Raw genomic sequence first — 17,489 nt, forward strand, 5'->3', positions numbered from 1 at the left:
AGCCGGAACTGGACATTGACGAGTTCAACATCACTCCGGCCGATTACGACAGCCGACTTGTTGACCAGGACGAGGTGGGCGGAGCAGTTAAAATCGACTGGTTTAAGATGAATGCGGCGAAAGAAAAGTGCAAGAAATGGTTATTGCAGAATACTGCAGACTTTTAACTTATTTGGCTTCTGAATGTCACTTGCAAGTGTCAGTGGCCGGATGGTGCTGGAGACCGTAACATGTACATACACGCTACCCAAAGAAAAGGTCACCCATTATTAGCTCTAGGAATTAAGCATCTTCCATGTTCTACAAGTGACCAAAGTGAGACTACATGAGATTACGGATAAATTAAACTAATAGCTAAATTTCCCACACAATCGTCATCATTACCTTCGATACAACGTGCTCTTAGGTGGCAAATAAAAACAACGTATTTCGTCACGTTGCTGCATATTGCTGCATGTGATGTCTCTAATAATGGGCAGCGATGTCTAGTCACACGAATAAGCTGAGCAGATGGGAACGATAAAAAAGTAGTTAACCCACTCACAAAAGAGGATTGTCAAGCTTTATGGAGAATAAATTATTCACGCTCAAGGTTGAAATGATTGTGGTCCACGTTTTCCTCGTAATTTCTCAGTCTTCGGCATTCTCCTCCGTCATTTCTTGTCCAGCCAATTTCTCAACTTTTGTATCACAATTAAGACTCACGGTTTCTTCTACAAAATTATCATTTAAAATCAAATAGCTTGCCAGTTTATATACAAATTGGAACAAGAAATTTCATAAAATCAGTCCAGCATGGGTTCCGAGAAGTCGAGCGGTGGTGGTGACAGCGCATCTGCCAGCGACCCCCTCACTGTAGGTACTGACCTTCATAGCGGTGGCTACATTCATGACATAATCTTTTGACTAGTTGTGGCTAAATCTTGATAGAACCCGAGAAGACGAGGAGACCAGTTTGTTCCGATTTTGACGACATTTTATCCATCATCGGTTCGGAAGGACGCTACCAAAAACTTCTAACCTACGGATTTTTAGCACCTCTCATGATTATCTCCCCACTCCTCGAGCTCAGTTCCGTCTTCCTATTCGACATTCCGAATCACTGGTGTCACGTGCCTGCGCCTCACTCGTCCTACTTCAGTCCAGACAACGACACTGCGTGGAAAAATGCCACCTTGCCAATGTGAGAAGCCACAACATTTTCTGTATTTATGCACATGTTTCCCATAACTAAATATGATTCACGATTCAGTTATCGCCCACCTGAATTGTATTCTTATCCTAAAAATTAAACGACTACAAATTCAGGGAAGTTGGACCGGACGGGAAACTGCGGTACAGTCAGTGTCTCATGTACGACCAAGTGGACAACCCTTTCAAGAACAGGACAATCCCCTGCCAAAACGGGTGGGACTTTGATAAATCGGACTACGAAGCCACCGTCCCCTCAGAGTTTGGTTGGGTTTGCGATAAAGTGGAATGGGGGGCTGACATTATCGCCTCTGCCATGGCGGGGATGGCAATAGGGACCATTTTGTTTGGAGTCCTCGCTGATAAGTAATGATTCCGGAGTATAAAATACCAGTTTTTCTATTAAGTGCAAAAAAAATCATGAAATTGATATATGTAGGATTGGACGCAAGCCCGTGTTTTTCATGGCGTGTGTCGTAATTCTCGTATTTCGTGGATTATCACTTTACACACCGCAATATTTCCGAGCGTATCAGGTCTTCTCGTTCCTCTCGGGAACCGCAATTGCGACTTTTTTCAATATTCCGATGCTTGCCATTGCAGAGGTGTGTGGCACGAGTAAGTATCCGCAGATATTCCCAGATTAGGCACAACAGAACACCAAAGGGCTAATAGATACGTATACCAAAGATTACAGATCATGGGTGTACGCTGTTGTCTGGATGGTTTACGTCGTTGGGAATTGTCTCCTCCCCCTCATCGCCTGGATAAGTCGAGAATGGTTCACATTCGGCATGGTGACAACGCTCCCAGTTCTGATCATGGTTTTCTTCTACCCAGTCATCATGGAATCTCCGCGATGGCTGATCACGGCTGGGAGGGAAGAAGAGGCACTGGAAACGGTGTGGAAAATAGCCCGGATTAACGGGAAGGAGGTCGATCAGGACGACTTGACGTGGATGGTGAAGGTGTTAGTAGAAAGGCAGAAGAAAGCCAACCTTGAGAATAGTCGGGTCGGAATTTGGAGTCTGTTTCAATGGCCTCGATTGGCCAAGAACACGATTCTTCTCTGCATCGCATGGTATTTTTTTTATTTTTTTTTATTTTTTCCGTTGGTAATAAAAATGTAGTTTCGCTGCGGTTGTAGGTCAATGAATGGGCTGTTGTACTACGGAATCATTCTGAACACGACGAACGTGGCTGGAAATAAGTTTATGAATTACTTTCTCCTCTCGGTGATCGAACTGCCGTCGGGTTATTTGGCTGGAAGGCTGGTGGAAATTACTGGAAGAAGGTTGCGTATTCTGAATTTGTGTCCTTTACAAAATATTTAGTCGGACTTAAGAACTTGTGATTATCACGTTTCAGATGGACGCAGGTTGGGTTCTTTAGCGTGAGCCTCGTGTCCTGCAGTCTGTGTGCCATAGCCTCCTTCTACATGGACTCGACATACTTGGTCATTCTTGGCGCTCTTGGAATAAAGTGGGTCAAGTCACAGATCTAAAATTGGTGCTACTAAATATTCATAATTTATTTGCATATTGTTCACAGACTTGGTGTGTCAGTCTCATCGCTGGTCGTGTATCTTCAAGGCGCTGAGATCTTGCCCACCCAGTTGCGCTCGTCGGGAAGTGCTTTAGCCACCACGATCAGCAACCTGATCGGAATGTCGGGACCCTACATTGTTCTCACGGTATGCAAATAATAAATATTTATAAAATAATTGCCACTTTTCTACAAATGCATGTATACATTGTTCAGGGAAAGTCTAACGCGGTTGCGCCATACGTGATCCTTGGCGTGGTTTCGCTGACTGGTGCTTTGGCTGCGTCATTTTTACCGGAAACTTTCCAACACCATTTACCAGAAACGTTAGAAGATGCGGATAAATTTGGAAAAAACTCAAAATTTTGGAGCTACTTGCCCAAGGATTCGATAAAACTTGAAGGATCAGGATCGGATGAGGGGTAACGATTACGTGATAATGCATCCAGATAATGAAAGACTACAAAAATAGGATTTCTTTTAGACTGCCAGAAAATGCTCAGCACAAATAAATAACAAGTTCCGTTCTATAAATAAATTCACTGACATTGCAAATAAATAAAGAATGTTGACAGTTTTTGCTCTGTGTAGTTGCTCTAATTGACAGATTAAACGGCATCAGCGTAAAATTTGATACCAACTGCAATCAGATCGAGGGAGTTGTTGACGTTTGGTTAGGCGGATGCGAATGGGAAATTTAATTTCCCATTTTCCATTTAATTTCCATCGACATCTGAGGAGCAGCCTCATGGCAGGTGGAGTGGCGTGGGCGTCGTATTCCTGACCGATTGATATGCAGCACGACGGACTATAAACCGCTGTCAAATTCCATTCTCGTTGATCTTGGCAGCAGTCTCATCAACAACAGGTTGCATTTTACATTTTATTGAGAACAAAACAAGCTGACGGAATGTTATCCGTGTTGCGATCAATGTTACATTTCTGTCAAGGCTTGATTTTGTTTATGGGTCAGATAAGCGCCACTGTGAGAAGCATGGTCCGTCCTGAGCTCAATCTTGTTCCAACTTCCAAGTGTGATGCGATTTACAGCTCTAAACTTATCATCGGATCAGTGAGCGAGAGAGGCGGCATTGCGTTGCGACAGGCAATCAGCATATGCAAAATAAGTGTATGTGCATAAGTAAAAAAAGGAAAAGAGTCCTCATCGAGAGTTGTTCTGCTTTCTTTCTTTCGTTCTCACGAGGACGAGTCTGCGGCTGCTGGGACGTGAGTGGTTTCGTTTTGGTGTATTTGGTGCTTGGTTGGTGGTATCGATTATATGCACCGGGTTCCATGCAGGACTGGTTGACTTGGCCAGGATACTTCTCGCGACGTGCATATCTCTCTCCCCACTTTCTCCACTTTCTCCTCTCTCGGAGGAATATATGCCAAGGTCTCCTTTTCCAGCTGCTGAGCAGTATAGTTCTCCCCTCTCACCAGCAGCAGCGTAAAATGAGAATGGATTTCACCTCCTCCTTCTTCTGCACCGGAAGTGGCGAATGTCGACTCTCTGCCCCACGTCGCCCCCACTCGTGGTGAGAATGAGTCGTCTCATTTTCCCGTAAAATGGGCAGCAGCAGTGTTGAGAGTGGGCAAGTGAGCTACATATTTCCGTCGTCGGAAAGTCATCCAGCCTCTGCTCACTCTTGGCTCTTCCGGTGGACCAAGTGGACCAAGACCTGCTCGGAGAATGGGCATCAGTCTGGCAAATTGTGGCGATATTTCGCCCTCGCCGCCTCCCTGGTCGTGGTCGCTATTTGCTCACTAGTCTGGGTGCATGGGCGTCTCGCTGGTTGGGACGAGGGGGTTCAGCGATGGGACAGTGGTCGGATGGGGCGGCTGCAGACGGTGCTCTTGGCACAGGCGAGGGAGCTCATGGTCACAACGAACCGCTCGATACACGACCCCCTGGCGAGACAAATGATGAGGAACCTGTCACGTGAGGACGAGAAAACCTGCTACTCTCCTAATTGTCTGCACACAGGTTGGTGCGTATATATTTATTCACCTTGAGCATTAGTTCAGAAAAAATCGGTTATGTACGTTTCAGGAATTTCACTGCTGGAATCAATGAACTTCAAAATCGATCCGTGCCAAAATTTTTACGATTTTGCATGCGGCAGTTGGACTCATTCGTCCCCAGGCGAGCACAACGTTCCGCTCGTGGTCAACTCTGACCAGTTTAGCAAAATCAATGAAAAAGTTATACGCGCAACACAAAGTTCGGTTAAGATAATTTACAAACAATGTCGAATGATTTTTGCCATGTCGTAACTTTAAATTTGTGCAGATATTTTGGAGGACCCCGCACCTGAGACTGAAATTGGAACGTTTCCTCTGGCCCAGAAATTTTATTTCCAGTGCAAAGATTTGAGTGCGTGCATAAAATAATTTTCCCGAGGCAAAGTTTTTATTTATTTATTTGGTAGCCTAACCTAATATGTTTTTCAGATCAATTGGAAAAGGATGGATTGGATGCGTTGTGGGCGTTGATGGAAAAATATGGGGGGTGGCCCATCCTAGGCTCACAGTTTCAGTTTTCAGCCCCTTCCGACTGGTTAGCATTGGTGGCAGGTTAGTCGTCTAAAAAATTACGCTAATTTAATTTAATTATTTTTTAATTTTCTCATCCTCATCAGATCTCCAACGCATGTCCTGTTCGTCAATCTTGTCTTTGGAAGTCAAGCAACATCCGGTCCACTCCCTTCAGAACGTGATCTATGTTAGTCAAATTACTTGACTACGCCTCTCAATTCATCGAATAATCCATCCGAGTAATTTTATTGTAGCTAATTCATCCCAAATTCTTCATCGCGCGGGAATATCTCCTGAATCCGACCAAATATCCGAAAATATTCACGGCGTACAAAACCTTCATTGTCGCACTGGCCGCAGAGTTTGTCAAATTCGGAGATGGAGCTCTGGACTGGGAGCAGCTGCACGCGGATGCCGAAAACATGATCGAATTTGAGTCGGCTTTGGCGAAATTGGCGACGGATGAGGTGGAGTCGACCCGTCCGGTGCGGAAGGCGCAGTATTCGATCCACAAGTTGCAAAGAGAGACTGACTTGCTCACACCGAAATCTGCCGCATATCCGAACCAGGTACGAATACTTATGCAGCAAGTTCTGCTACTGAATGATCATAGTTAATCCCCGGTTACTAATTCGTAATTGCTGCAGCTCAACTGGAAAAAGTATTTGGGTCACGTTTTTGTGAGCAGTGGGATGAATTTTACGGACGAGGAGCGGATTGTGGTGCAGGACGTGTCCTACATCCGTGGCCTGAGCCCCCTTCTCGCCAACACGCCCACCACGACGTTGACCAATTATCTCATGTGGAGACTCCTCGTCACCTTCACGTCCGGCACGACGCACAAACTGAGAAAGCTGAACTTTAACTTTTACAACATGGTGTACGGAATGAAACGCATTCCTCCGAGGTGAGTAAAGCAGATTTACGTATTCGCAGTGATCACGAATAAATTAAGCCATGTAATTGAAGAGCTTCAACATGTGCAACCGTGGTCAAAGACACCTTCGCGTTGGCCATTGGGATGAAGATTGTTCGTGGTTTAACGGATATTTCCTCAAAAAAAGAGGTGATTAACAAGTTCTATACAATTTACATAGAAGAACGTATCCGATAATGTAATTTGTTTCTGAAGGTGGAAGAAATGGTGGACAATGTTCGCATAGCGATGGAACGACTGTTGAACAACAAGCAGTTGGGACCTGTAATATTTCCGTTGGGAATTAGTCGCAAATTGAGCACGTTGAAGCATTGCATCGGCTACCCATCCTCATTCCATAACGTTACTGCGATCGATCAGTTTTACGAGTCCGTAAGTGCCCACAAAATTAGGCAAAATTATGATTTACTGACTGCCTGGGATTTGCATTTGACTCTCGCAGCTCCGGTTTAACAACGAGAGTGAAATATACCTCAAGAAATATGTTCGCTTAAGATTTTGGCTGTACGACAAAACTCTCACGACTCTCAGGGAACCATTTGACTCGGACTGGTGAAATTTATGCATATTTTTATTTATGGATGTTCTGCTGTCTGATATTTTGCAATAAATTAAGAAATCCATATTGCTTTGTGTCCTAGTTGGAGTGGAACGTCTTGGGCAAACATTGGCGAGGCGTACGCCTACTATGACACGGCTCGCAATTCCATCAGTATGTACATTACATGTGAATTATATGCGACGAGGCAATTTGAGAATTAATTTAATTAGAGTCATGTTTGCATTTCTATGTAGATTTTCCAATTGGTCTTCTTCAAGCTCCTTTCTACCGACATAATGTTCCCATGTGAGTCATTTTCCATGCAAAATGTCCATGCAAATATTTACTTTATCGAAATTACTATATACAGACCTGTAAACTACGGTGCTATCGGTGCCATTATTGGACACGAGGTATTGATTACGCACTCTAATTAATTTTTATTGAATTGCTACAATGGCGATGTACAAAATTACTGCATTTTTGCACAAATTTAAATACCATCTTAATTTTCCTGTTGTGTATGTGCGAGTGCATGAATTGACAAGATCATTGCTATCAGAGTAATACGTAGAATGCTATGCTTTATGATGATAAATACATTTCATTTTCTTGTGCTACGCAAAGAAAACCAAGTAAATTTCGAAAAATTAAAAGATACGTCTATTTTGTTACAGATTTCTCACAGCGTCAATATTGAAGGTACGCAGATGTTTAGATTGCGATTATACTGAGGATGCGTAAATTGAGATTGTGATAAATATCGATGGGTAAATTAGGCTGGATAAAAGTTGGTTTGGTGCAAAAGCTTGAGGAGTACTGGGAGTGCCTGGAGCACCACTATTCGACCTACCACGTGCCCTCCTTGGGGCCAGACTCCCGCGTCAACGGACTTCGCACGCGGTCAGAGAACTTGGCGGACCATCTCGGCCTCGCCGCATCGTACTGGGCCTTCCGCAAACTCAGCTCCCAAAACAACCACGAATTCAAATCCCTCGTCGGACTCGATATCTTCTCCCACGACCAAATGTTCTTTCTAAGCTTTGCTCACGTAAATATTTATGTTTTCCTCTCCCCTGGTCTTCTCCTATTAATCATGCTGTATTTTTTTCGTGTAGATGTGGTGTGTCAACGGCCCAGATGAATGGTTGGCAGATGAGCTCGAATCTTCTTCCCACACGCCTGGAATTTATCGCGTACTGGGATCACTACAAAATTCGGATGACTTTGCGAAATCCTGGTCTTGTCCGGTCGGCTCAGGAATGAATCCCGTCGACAAATGCAACAGTCTAATTACGTCGTCATCAGAACAGGGAAAGAACTCAAAGTGACTGAGTGAACGAACCAACAAATGACCGACACCGACAAATGCACAACATTCATAGAGAAAAAAAACACGTATTATATTGAGCGTACTAAAAACGAGAAAAGAGAGATTTATTTCCAGTCTTCTTCTACAAATACTGAAGTTTTTAAAGAGAAACGAGAAAATCCACACCAAAATTGTTAATAACATTGAAAACATGCCAATAATTATTGCCATTTGAGTGGGCTCTAAATAACCCAAGTATGAATTTCTCATCGTCAGTCAGAGTGTGCAGAGGGGGTTAAAAAGTGTCAAGAACTTATTGTGATGCTGGTTGGTGCTGCTCTTTTTCGTGTATATTTATTATTATCAAACGATGTGATACTCATTCTTGGGACGTCGACGACGTCGACGGACGTTGACTCTCAAGCAATTTTTTCTTCTTCGTGATGTCGTCATTGGGAAGAAAGGAGGAGGAGATTAATATTTATGGACGGAGAGTTGAGGACGCGTTTACTTATGGGTTTTCGAAATCGTGGAGCGAAATGACATTCTTGTGGCCAAACTCGTTGCTTTCTTTCCGACTTTGTTTGACGAGATAGTGGAGCATCACCTTTTCGAAGCTGTCCCAGTCGAGGCCCTCTGCGAGATACGTTACATTCAAATACAAATACTTGTTTCATTTTTAGCTCCATAGTTTATCTTTACCCACGGACACATACACAAGCCATGACTAACCAACCAACTAACTAAGAGGGGAGAGAAGGAGACGGTCTTTTTAGTGGGACGGAAATAGAACCACTCTCGCTCTCTTCTCAATCTCATTCCTTCGAGCTATTCTTGTTCTTCCAGAATCACATTTAAATAGAAAAAATCAATCCCGTATCAAATAATGCCTTCAAAGAAAAATAACAAAGCACGACAAAAACTTGTTGAATTCTTGTGTAATAGTAATTTAAGTATTGATTGAGACGGACACAAAATAGGCAGTCTCAACTTTCCCTGCTGATAAATATGTACTTAGACCTAACAGAATATAATTGCAATAATCCTGACCTATTTGCTCCATCTGAATAATTCACGTAGTAAAATAGGCAAGTTACCTGCGACCGCGTGGCCAATGTCGGCCACATGCACGCCAAACTGATCTGGAGTGACCTCGATGTCCGAGTTGAACTCCTTCAAGAGATTGGGAACCACTTCTCGCGCGACGACGCCAGACCTCGCGTGGGCCGCAAACATCTTCTCCAGCACTGCGTTAAATTTACGTACATGTACCCGTTCAAATTATGCCAAAAAATCCTTATACAAATTATTGCTAGACTTATACAACCAATAACTTTTCTCTATTGTTGTTCATCCAATCTTATTACTCTGTATACGGCTAAAGAAATTTGTAAACTTACGAGAGTGTGATTCCTGACGCACTTTGTACTCCTAAAATAAATTTGGATCGGATTTTTGCTTTAATTTGAGTTGGATAGTAATTTTAAGGGATTATTATCGACGTTTTGCGACCACTTACCATGATATTTTCGAAAGTAGTAGTGGTAAGTAGTTAGTGTTAAGATTGGCGATTCTGTGAGCAAATCCAAACTACGTATGCGCCTTCCAGTTGTCAACTGCCAACAACTTCTTCCAGATTTCTTTTAGATTCCTTCTTCCGGATTAGAATTTAAGACTTGTCGGTTGTGGGGGATCTGCAGTGGGGGAGAAAAAGTGCATGTTTCATATGCTTACAGAATCCTGGCTGGCTGGCTAATCTTAAACACAAAGTTGTGTGCGAGATTGTGGGGCGAGATACTCCAGCGAGAGGGCTCGTTATATGTTGTATGCACCCAATGGCATGTTTGTAATGGATCCAGAAAAAAATATTCCCGACTACAAAAAGTGAAATTCCCAAAAGACATATAACAGCGTTAAAAATAGGACATGCGTTCTTCTACCCCTTCGATCCTCAAGTAAACTGCTTCCGTTAACACGTGTCGACTTCACTTGAAGCAGTTTTGTAAGTGAGGTAATAAAAATAGCCGGAAGATGTTCAAGCATTTTTGGCCACTCCTGGAATTTGGAGAGAGAGAGAGAGGAACATTCTTTCCCTGTTTTCCATCCGTCAAGACTAATTTGATACACATTTTACAAGAGACGACTCCATAATTGAGACGCCTCACAGGCGAGATGAGTTACAAATTTGATCAGTATTTTTTGAGACGTGTTTTTATTTCCCTCGTTTTCCAATGAACAAAATCTGATGCAAGAATTATGTAAATTATTATTTATTGTTAAGACGGAGGCAGTATAAACGCGTCATTTATCCAGAAATGAAGGCAGAGTTGGTTCTTCCAGAGCATTGGCGGAAGGACTTGACTTGTCCGATGGCAAATATGTTTCGACAACGAGCAGAATTGAAGTTGGCCAGTTCTCGACCTCCGCAATTCCTCTCGTTGTACACGGTCACGCACTCTCCGTTCGTGTCCATCGAGAGCTCCTGCCAATTGTAGAGCAAGAACGTGGGCAGGTTTTGACAACTGTATTGCAACTCTGCACCGAATCGACGCTCGCCTGGGGGAAATATCGTATTTTGTGAAATCTGATTTACAAGCCCATGATAAATAATAACAAATAAATATGCACTGACCAGAACAGTGTCGCTCCCCGTAAAATGAGACGTACGACTGACCATGCACATTGGAGATCATCATGATCAGGACAGATGCAAAAATTAATTTCAAAGACATTTCGAATATTTTTCAAATTTCGGCTTATTCTATTGAATAAAATGTGAAGAATGATCCAACATTCGGATCGTATCCTCCGCTTTTAATCGACACAAATTTGTGTGGGTTTCCTCTGCATGGACCAGTTTTGTTACCGCACGGCGCGTGTGTCCGTCCGGCAATATTTTTTATTTATTTTTTACCAACCCCAAATTAACCGCAGGAAATTGACAATAAAGTGTCTTTTACTTTATTTGTATGCTATTTTTTGTTGACGAAATGAAACTGAAAAAACCGCAGGAAGTGAAATAAAGGAAAACTTTCGATAAAGAGACCGAAAAAGATGAAAGTTAATAATTTCGGAAAAATTCTGTGGCGGTTGACAGGAAAGGCCAATCCTTCCTTTGCTCCAATTCCACTAATTAATGAACGTTAATGAAATGGAAAATTTGGAGAAGAAACCAAACCACAAGCGGCTTCTTGATATCGCGTAAGCAGGAAACTTTTTCCAAATTCTGTTTCACATATAAAAGCAAAATCGGAAACAGATTTTACTCATTTTACTCAAACTCTAAAAGAATTATTAGTTTCTCAAAACTTTAAAAATGTCTCCGCTGCTCAAACTCGTCGCCTTGCTGGCATTGGTCGCGATGAACGATGGGCAACGCTTCGGCGGAGGCTACGGCGTGGTCGAGGAGATTTCCTTCTACCAAAAACCCGTCTGCAATGGTGAGTTAAAATTGTCGCAGCTATTTCGTCTCAAATTTCCCACTACTTATTGATGGCTTCTTACGTAGGTCACCAGTACGTGATGAATCTTGGGTACGGAGAGTGTGTTCGAGTCCCAGACTGGTTGACGAACGAAGGTTGGAATCTGTCCGTTGACCCCAAAGGTCACTGCATCCAAGTGTACGAAAATCCCAACTGCAGGGAGTCCATTCAGGCAGTGGGCTACAGCTTGGCCACGGCTTCTGCTCGTGACGAGGTAACTCAAGAAATAGGCTTACAAAGAGGGGAAAATAATTAATTGTGGCGATAATGGCAGGTTGTCCGGCGTTGTCGGAGCACGAAGGAGTTGGGCTTCAGCACGATCAGGTCTTTCAAACGGGTGCATTGCTAGTCTCACTGGCTCCAAGCATCCACTTCTTGTGGGCGTTCGTCTAACTACTAAACGGACTGATGATAATTTGTCAGGATTTCCACATATTATTGTAACTTCGTCATTCATCTCTGATTTTCCTATCCTGCTGTACATTTTGTGTGGTGGACGTAAAATTATTTATGCAAAGTCACACTCTGTTTGCTGTGCATGTGTTGTTGTATTGCACTCATTTCGGTTCATTATTGCTGCATCTCATTCAGACGACGTAGGAGATAACAGGTGATAACGCGATATGAGCTCATTTACATGACGTCTCTTCACCTCCGGCGCAGTAAATTGTAGCCTAGAAGATCGAGGAATATATATTATTGCACCACACCTTCCGTGAACTACTGTAATCACTACTCACCTTCTTCACATTCGTTTAGATAATTGAGAAAACTTTCATCTAAAACTTGTCACAAAATCAGTTATCTGAACAGCATCAAGTGTTTTTGAGTACGGAGAGCATTCCTAATCTTGCGTTTTTTGAGACAGTGCAAAAAAACTGAGCATCATGTATCCCGTAAGTTGGGCACATTTAATTAATTCTCATTACAAAAAGAAATGGTCGTTAAAAGAAACATGGTGACATTTTATTCAATTTCCTAACGTGTAGAATTCAGCGTATCCAGCACCCTCGGCCCCACCTCCGTACCCGAATAGCAACCCGACTCAGCCACCATTCAACAATTCTGTGATGATGTCCCCCTCACCTGGGTCGATGGGGTTCAGCGTCCCCCAATCGGGAGGGGTGTTTCCAGGCTACCCGTCCTCCACTCCGGGTATCCCATCTCAGCCATATCCTCAGTACAATCAATCTGTATTCCAGTCACTGCCCAATGCACCAACCACCTACCAAACACCGCCCATCTACACAAACGCCCAAATGTACCCACCCCCAGCTTATCCGGGAGCCGGGCAGCCTGGTAGCATAAATCCAGCACAACCGGCTTATCCAGCACAGCCAAGTTATCCTGGACAACCGTCTTATCCAGGAGGCTTGATAGGCCAGCCAGGTTATAACCCAAGTGTTCCGTACCCTTCCGTAAGTCAGCCGCCCACGTACCCAGGCGGTGCAAATCCGGCATTTCCCAGTCCCCCATATCCTGGGACAACTTATCCACAACCCGGATACGGGTATCACTAGATCAGCAGCAGAGACCATTTTCATAAGTTCCATCAACAAACTGCGCATCAAGGGTGACAATAATCCAGCTAACTATAAATTATGTAAGGTAAACAGACAGTGACATGTTATTGTAAAATTAACAATATACGCTGTGCATGTCTCTGCCCTTGACATTGAATATTTGAAAAATAAACAACTCTATTTGTCTGAAACCTGACACATTTCACGTATTCAGAAGAAGCACACCCACATTAAGGAAATCCTTGAAAGTGAGAAAAATGCAACTTTTTGGACTACACACACACATATTTATATTCACTTTTGCATCGCATTTTCGCATGAACGAAACGCTTGTTGTTTGTCATATTTCATCCGATTTTTGGCCCCTGTCAAATCTAATTTCGCAGCATGGCTGTCATGCGGGCACGTAGTATATCAGGTGTTGAAGTGGGAAATGTTCTTGGTGAGATATGAACCGAAACGGAAATACGAGTAGTCCAGACCAAACCAGACCAGACCACACTTGTGGAGATTTTGAAAAAAACATGGGGGAGCGACAAGACAACGAAGGAGGTGGTGCTTTCACTGGATGAAAGCCAAACCATAACCTCGTTGTCGGTTGGTAGATAAGTTGGTAGATGTTCATGTACATATGTGGATGAGTAGTAATATGGAAATAATAATTGTATTTTTGACCCGCCGACATGACAGGAGCGATCCATCAGTCATAGATAAGCTGTTATGGAGAGAGCGAGAGAAGGATCAGGAACAACATGTATCGAAGTATGGTTCTAATTTTAGCCAAAGATCCATTCAACCAAGAAAAGGAAGATATATGAATATGAATAATGAATATGACTTAAGTTGATGTGAACTGCGGAAGGAGGACGTGGACGCGTTGAGTCATTTTGCAGCTTATAATGACTTGTTTTGAAATTATAACCCTGCTCTTGGCTACTTATGCTTCAAGGAGACGTTTGTTTACATCACGTCGTCGTCGTCGTTCCCACTACTGCGCCGTGACCAGCGTGGTCTCGCGGGCTATAAAAGACCAACATGTCAAGCCCAGCAGTCAGTCTGAACTTCACACTGAATAAAGAAAAAGCAATTCAAAAGCAAAACAGCTACCAAGCTAAAACCAAACCAAAGTTTTCAAGGAAAACAAAAACAAATAAGCAAAAATGGTAAGCGAAATTTCTTTAAAATACGACAAACTGCATACAAAAGTATAACTTGGACCTTCTTTTATTTATTCCTCAGGAATACAAAGTTCGCAAGGAGTCCCAAACATGTGAGTACTCATCAGTCTCATTGCTTTAGTAGTTACTTATTTTAATGTTGCGTTTTCGAACTATTTTATTACAGTGATGGAGAAGGTCTTCAACAAACACGCGAGAAAAGGGAGCGTGAAGGCTGAGCAAATTACTGACATGATGATGCAGATGCAGCCCGACTGGACCTTTGATACGCAGGAGATGGCCAACATTATTGGAGTCGTGGACAGAAAAGGTTGCATGCATATTTAGCAAATTTCTTGCAGGGGGTTAATTTAATCAACCTAAATTGTTTATCACTCAGGGACCGGAATCGATTTGGAGGGATTCAATAAAATCGCGCTTCACTTTTTACTCAAGCAAGCCAAGCATGACCAGGACCAGGTAAAACTGGAGAACGGGGTGTGAAGAAGCGACCAATCATCTAATTAACTAATTTTATATTTATTGCAGTTTATCCACAAGCATGAAATCGGAAGTGCTGATTTTCCCAGTGAGACCACAGTCATTTGAGCGCCTTCTGGGAGACACTTTTCTAAATTTTATCTATTTTTGAGTACCAATGACCACGTCAATTTTGAGATTGTGAGTAGTTTAGCATTTGATTATGTACTCTAAGCAAACCAATGAAATTATTATTGTGAGAAATTGAGCATAATTTTGAGCTCTACATATACACTTGTTAAATTGATAAATATTATTGGCGATACAATTTTAAGAAATGTAAATTATGAAACTATTTTATGACAATAAATTTTAAGAGATATAAAATTTTCATGGACTTGATTTTTAATTTATCACATTGGTCTGGAACTGGAATTATCCAAACGGGGTCAATTTTCAATCTTGGCATTTCCAGTACTTTACACATACAGTTGTAAATCGTTGCAAATCATCGTCAAAACAAAAATATCTGCTACATGCATAAATACATCGCCATAAATAGACCACTGAACTCTAGAGGAAAATGCGTTGTAAGCCCGACTACTTAATTGCGAAGTGTTAATTAGGATGTATGAATTAATTGCATGTTGTTTTGTACAGGATCAACTTTTTCATGATTGAGTGACACGGATTTTGTGGGCGATATATTTCATCGTCACACCATCATCGGTTGCAGTCGTATTTCTATCCAGCGTCGAAATGGCGATCTTTCTTTCCCTCAGCTTTCTTCTGTTCATTTGTCAGAACACTGAGGTGGAGGGCATGGTGCGAACTTACGGTCAAAACTGTGAGGACGGGGGCCCATGTTTGGGCGCGCATGTGAGCTGTCTGGCGACCGGAGTTTGTGGCTGTTCATCCGCAGACGACATGATTTACGATCACAGCATTCGAGATTGTGTGGCCAATTTGGGGAAGGTCTGCGGCCTAGACTCGGAATGCATTGAGGGCGCTTTGTGCATTGAAGGCATTTGCGTAAGATCGCGGAAAATGTTCATGAGAATTACAATGCCGTTAATCTTTTATTATTTTTTTGTAGAAATGCGAATACGGATTTTATGCTTCTCCAGAAGGAATTTGTGTTCCGAAGAAAGCACACAAGGAGTTTTGTAGTAGCGATTCGGAGTGCGGAATATCGAGGAAAATTGGGGTTGGAAATTCTGGCGTGGCCCACCATCGACCCCTCATCTGCCTCGATGGAGTTTGTCAGTGCGACAGGAAAGGTGAGTTTTTATCTGTGAGGAAATGTGACCAATTTTTAAACAAACTCGTCATGTCAGTCAGCATATTTTCCGAGACGAGGGGATTTTGCGTTGGTCTTGTCGACAGCCAGTGTTGGGGAGGTGACTGCACGGCACATGCTGAATGCAGGAAAACGCCCCTGGCTGCTGGAAGGATGACCTGTCAGTGTGAGACTGGGTTCACCAAGGCGAGCCAAGGCCTCTGCGGACTGGCATTTGATAAAAATTGCGGTCAAACTTTGACCTCTCCAAATACTTGCTCAGACCTCCACTTTATGTGCATCGATGGAAAATGTGTAAGTAAAATGTGTGATCACAAGAACAATAATTTCTGTGGGCTAAGAGAAAGCTCTTAAAATTGCAGACTTGCAAGTACCCCCTGCACCAAGTTTATGACGACAAATCGAAAGAATGCCTCAGTGAGACATAAATTTCTTATGTGGTGTGGTATGCCATTCGTATAAAAGATTGGTTTATGTGACAGGTTTGGTCTCTGGTCCGTGCACTTTCCCCCGAAATATTCAACAGAACTTTAGCCACATTCATCACTTTCAGAGATGCATAAAGAATGCACAGTGGTAAGTTTTCAATAAAAATGCAGCAAATAGTGATCATCAGCTTTATTACACGTTTCGTGAACAGCGTGGACAAGGGTTTTTACTCGGAATGCGAATGTAAGAAGAGATACCAAGCAACACAAGCGGGGTCTTGTGCCCCCGGTTTTGGGGAACAATGTGAACCTGGGAGTTGTGATCCGGATGACGTTTCTCAGTTATACTGCAGAAATGGAGTCTGCAACTGCTTGGTATTTACGAAAACGGCCCAATTTTATAAATAATTGTACACATCTTAAACGTAATAATGCAAACTTACAGGACTTTCTACAAGTGTATGATCCCCTTATCAAAAAGGTATACTAGAAAAGGATGACATGATTAATTTTGCATGTAATGACAATTTATATACTTTGTTAGTGCCGTGGTCTCGTCGGAACGCGGTGTACAGAAAAATCTCCTTTCTGTACGGAATTTGCGAGTTGCGTCATCCCAAATCCGAACCTTCCTGGAAAGTGTTTGTGTATGCAGGATAAAGTTTTGAGAATGCAAATGCAGGCTTTAATCATTAAAGTTTAATGACCATCTTGTGACATAGGTGACAAATACTCTCGGGAGGTCGGCAATCGAACGTGTGAATATCGTCCTGCTTAAAACAATGGCTTCTACTTTCCATTTATTAACTTATTTATTTTTACAGGTTCCTAAAAATATAAAATTCCAGTTAAATAAACCGTCGTAAACGCACATACGTAAGTAACTTCAGACTCGCTTCACCCCAACCACTCCCATGACATCACGGGAACAATTAATTTCGCTGTATTTCATCTATAGATTCAATTTAAGTGAAAATCTCATTTTCGTCCAGACGACACCCCAGGCCCCAGGGGGTGTGGGTCAACTAGGGAGCACTTAATTTCACTATATTTCATCT

General features: G+C 42.6%; 6 protein-coding genes across 9 annotated transcripts; 5 read left to right on the forward strand and 1 right to left on the reverse strand.

Annotated features, from left to right (window-relative positions):
• Nucleotides 1-633: 633 nt before the first annotated feature.
• Nucleotides 634-3,313, forward strand: LOC110861499 (organic cation transporter protein). 2 transcript variants are annotated; one of them, XM_035844728.1, is made up of 10 exons: nt 634-855; nt 931-1,183; nt 1,309-1,557; nt 1,631-1,809; nt 1,882-2,272; nt 2,339-2,485; nt 2,560-2,673; nt 2,743-2,884; nt 2,953-3,158; nt 3,221-3,313. In XM_035844728.1, exons 2-10 carry the CDS (start codon nt 1,044-1,046, stop codon nt 3,246-3,248), a joined length of 1,596 nt encoding a protein of 531 aa, XP_035700621.1. In that variant the 5' UTR covers nt 634-855; nt 931-1,043; the 3' UTR covers nt 3,249-3,313. The 2 variants fall into 2 exon arrangements, with proteins under 2 accessions (XP_035700621.1, XP_021966317.1); XM_022110625.2 differs by having other exon boundaries at nt 648-859.
• A 989-nt stretch (nt 3,314-4,302) lies between these two features.
• Nucleotides 4,303-9,525, forward strand: LOC110861441 (endothelin-converting enzyme homolog). Its single transcript, XM_022110548.2, has 16 exons — nt 4,303-4,720; nt 4,787-4,957; nt 5,027-5,110; nt 5,188-5,310; nt 5,376-5,458; nt 5,526-5,840; nt 5,919-6,178; nt 6,241-6,337; nt 6,404-6,580; nt 6,651-6,760; nt 6,850-6,920; nt 7,004-7,055; nt 7,120-7,162; nt 7,427-7,451; nt 7,529-7,800; nt 7,868-9,525. Exons 1-16 carry the CDS (start codon nt 4,303-4,305, stop codon nt 8,078-8,080), a joined length of 2,514 nt encoding a protein of 837 aa, XP_021966240.1. The 3' UTR covers nt 8,081-9,525.
• LOC110861471 lies at nt 8,540-11,252 on the reverse strand. 2 transcript variants are annotated; one of them, XM_022110587.2, is made up of 5 exons: nt 10,694-11,252; nt 9,581-10,617; nt 9,462-9,492; nt 9,159-9,308; nt 8,540-8,697 (listed from the first exon to the last, which is right to left on the reverse strand). In XM_022110587.2, exons 2-5 carry the CDS (start codon nt 9,581-9,583, stop codon nt 8,573-8,575), a joined length of 309 nt encoding a protein of 102 aa, XP_021966279.1. In that variant the 5' UTR covers nt 9,584-10,617; nt 10,694-11,252; the 3' UTR covers nt 8,540-8,572. The 2 variants fall into 2 exon arrangements, with proteins under 2 accessions (XP_021966279.1, XP_021966278.1); XM_022110586.2 differs by lacking the exons at nt 8,540-8,697; nt 9,159-9,308; nt 9,462-9,492 and having other exon boundaries at nt 10,255-10,617.
• A 71-nt stretch (nt 11,253-11,323) lies between these two features.
• On the forward strand, nt 11,324-13,262 carry LOC110861469 (adhesive plaque matrix protein). Of its 2 annotated transcripts, none has more exons than XM_022110583.2 (4): nt 11,324-11,501; nt 11,570-11,757; nt 11,818-12,439; nt 12,533-13,262. In XM_022110583.2, exons 1-3 carry the CDS (start codon nt 11,378-11,380, stop codon nt 11,890-11,892), a joined length of 387 nt encoding a protein of 128 aa, XP_021966275.1. In that variant the 5' UTR covers nt 11,324-11,377; the 3' UTR covers nt 11,893-12,439; nt 12,533-13,262. The 2 variants fall into 2 exon arrangements, with proteins under 2 accessions (XP_021966275.1, XP_035700623.1); XM_035844730.1 differs by having other exon boundaries at nt 11,339-11,501.
• An 837-nt stretch (nt 13,263-14,099) lies between these two features.
• LOC110861515 lies at nt 14,100-15,090 on the forward strand. Its single transcript, XM_022110642.2, has 5 exons — nt 14,100-14,229; nt 14,306-14,336; nt 14,411-14,554; nt 14,624-14,703; nt 14,773-15,090. The coding sequence occupies exons 1-5, from the start codon at nt 14,227-14,229 to the stop codon at nt 14,830-14,832; spliced, it is 318 nt and encodes a 105-aa protein (XP_021966334.1). The 5' UTR covers nt 14,100-14,226; the 3' UTR covers nt 14,833-15,090.
• Nucleotides 15,091-15,410: 320 nt separating this feature from the next.
• Nucleotides 15,411-17,320, forward strand: LOC110861540 (prion-like-(Q/N-rich) domain-bearing protein 25). Its single transcript, XM_022110673.2, has 9 exons — nt 15,411-15,735; nt 15,800-15,983; nt 16,041-16,297; nt 16,366-16,420; nt 16,486-16,579; nt 16,644-16,806; nt 16,877-16,912; nt 16,976-17,078; nt 17,154-17,320. Exons 1-9 carry the CDS (start codon nt 15,463-15,465, stop codon nt 17,207-17,209), a joined length of 1,221 nt encoding a protein of 406 aa, XP_021966365.2. The 5' UTR covers nt 15,411-15,462; the 3' UTR covers nt 17,210-17,320.
• Nucleotides 17,321-17,489: the final 169 nt, after the last annotated feature.

This window comes from Folsomia candida, unplaced genomic scaffold (assembly GCF_002217175.1).
Source record: "Folsomia candida strain VU population unplaced genomic scaffold, ASM221717v1 Fcan01_Sc042, whole genome shotgun sequence".
Taxonomy (NCBI): domain Eukaryota; kingdom Metazoa; phylum Arthropoda; class Collembola; order Entomobryomorpha; family Isotomidae; genus Folsomia; species Folsomia candida.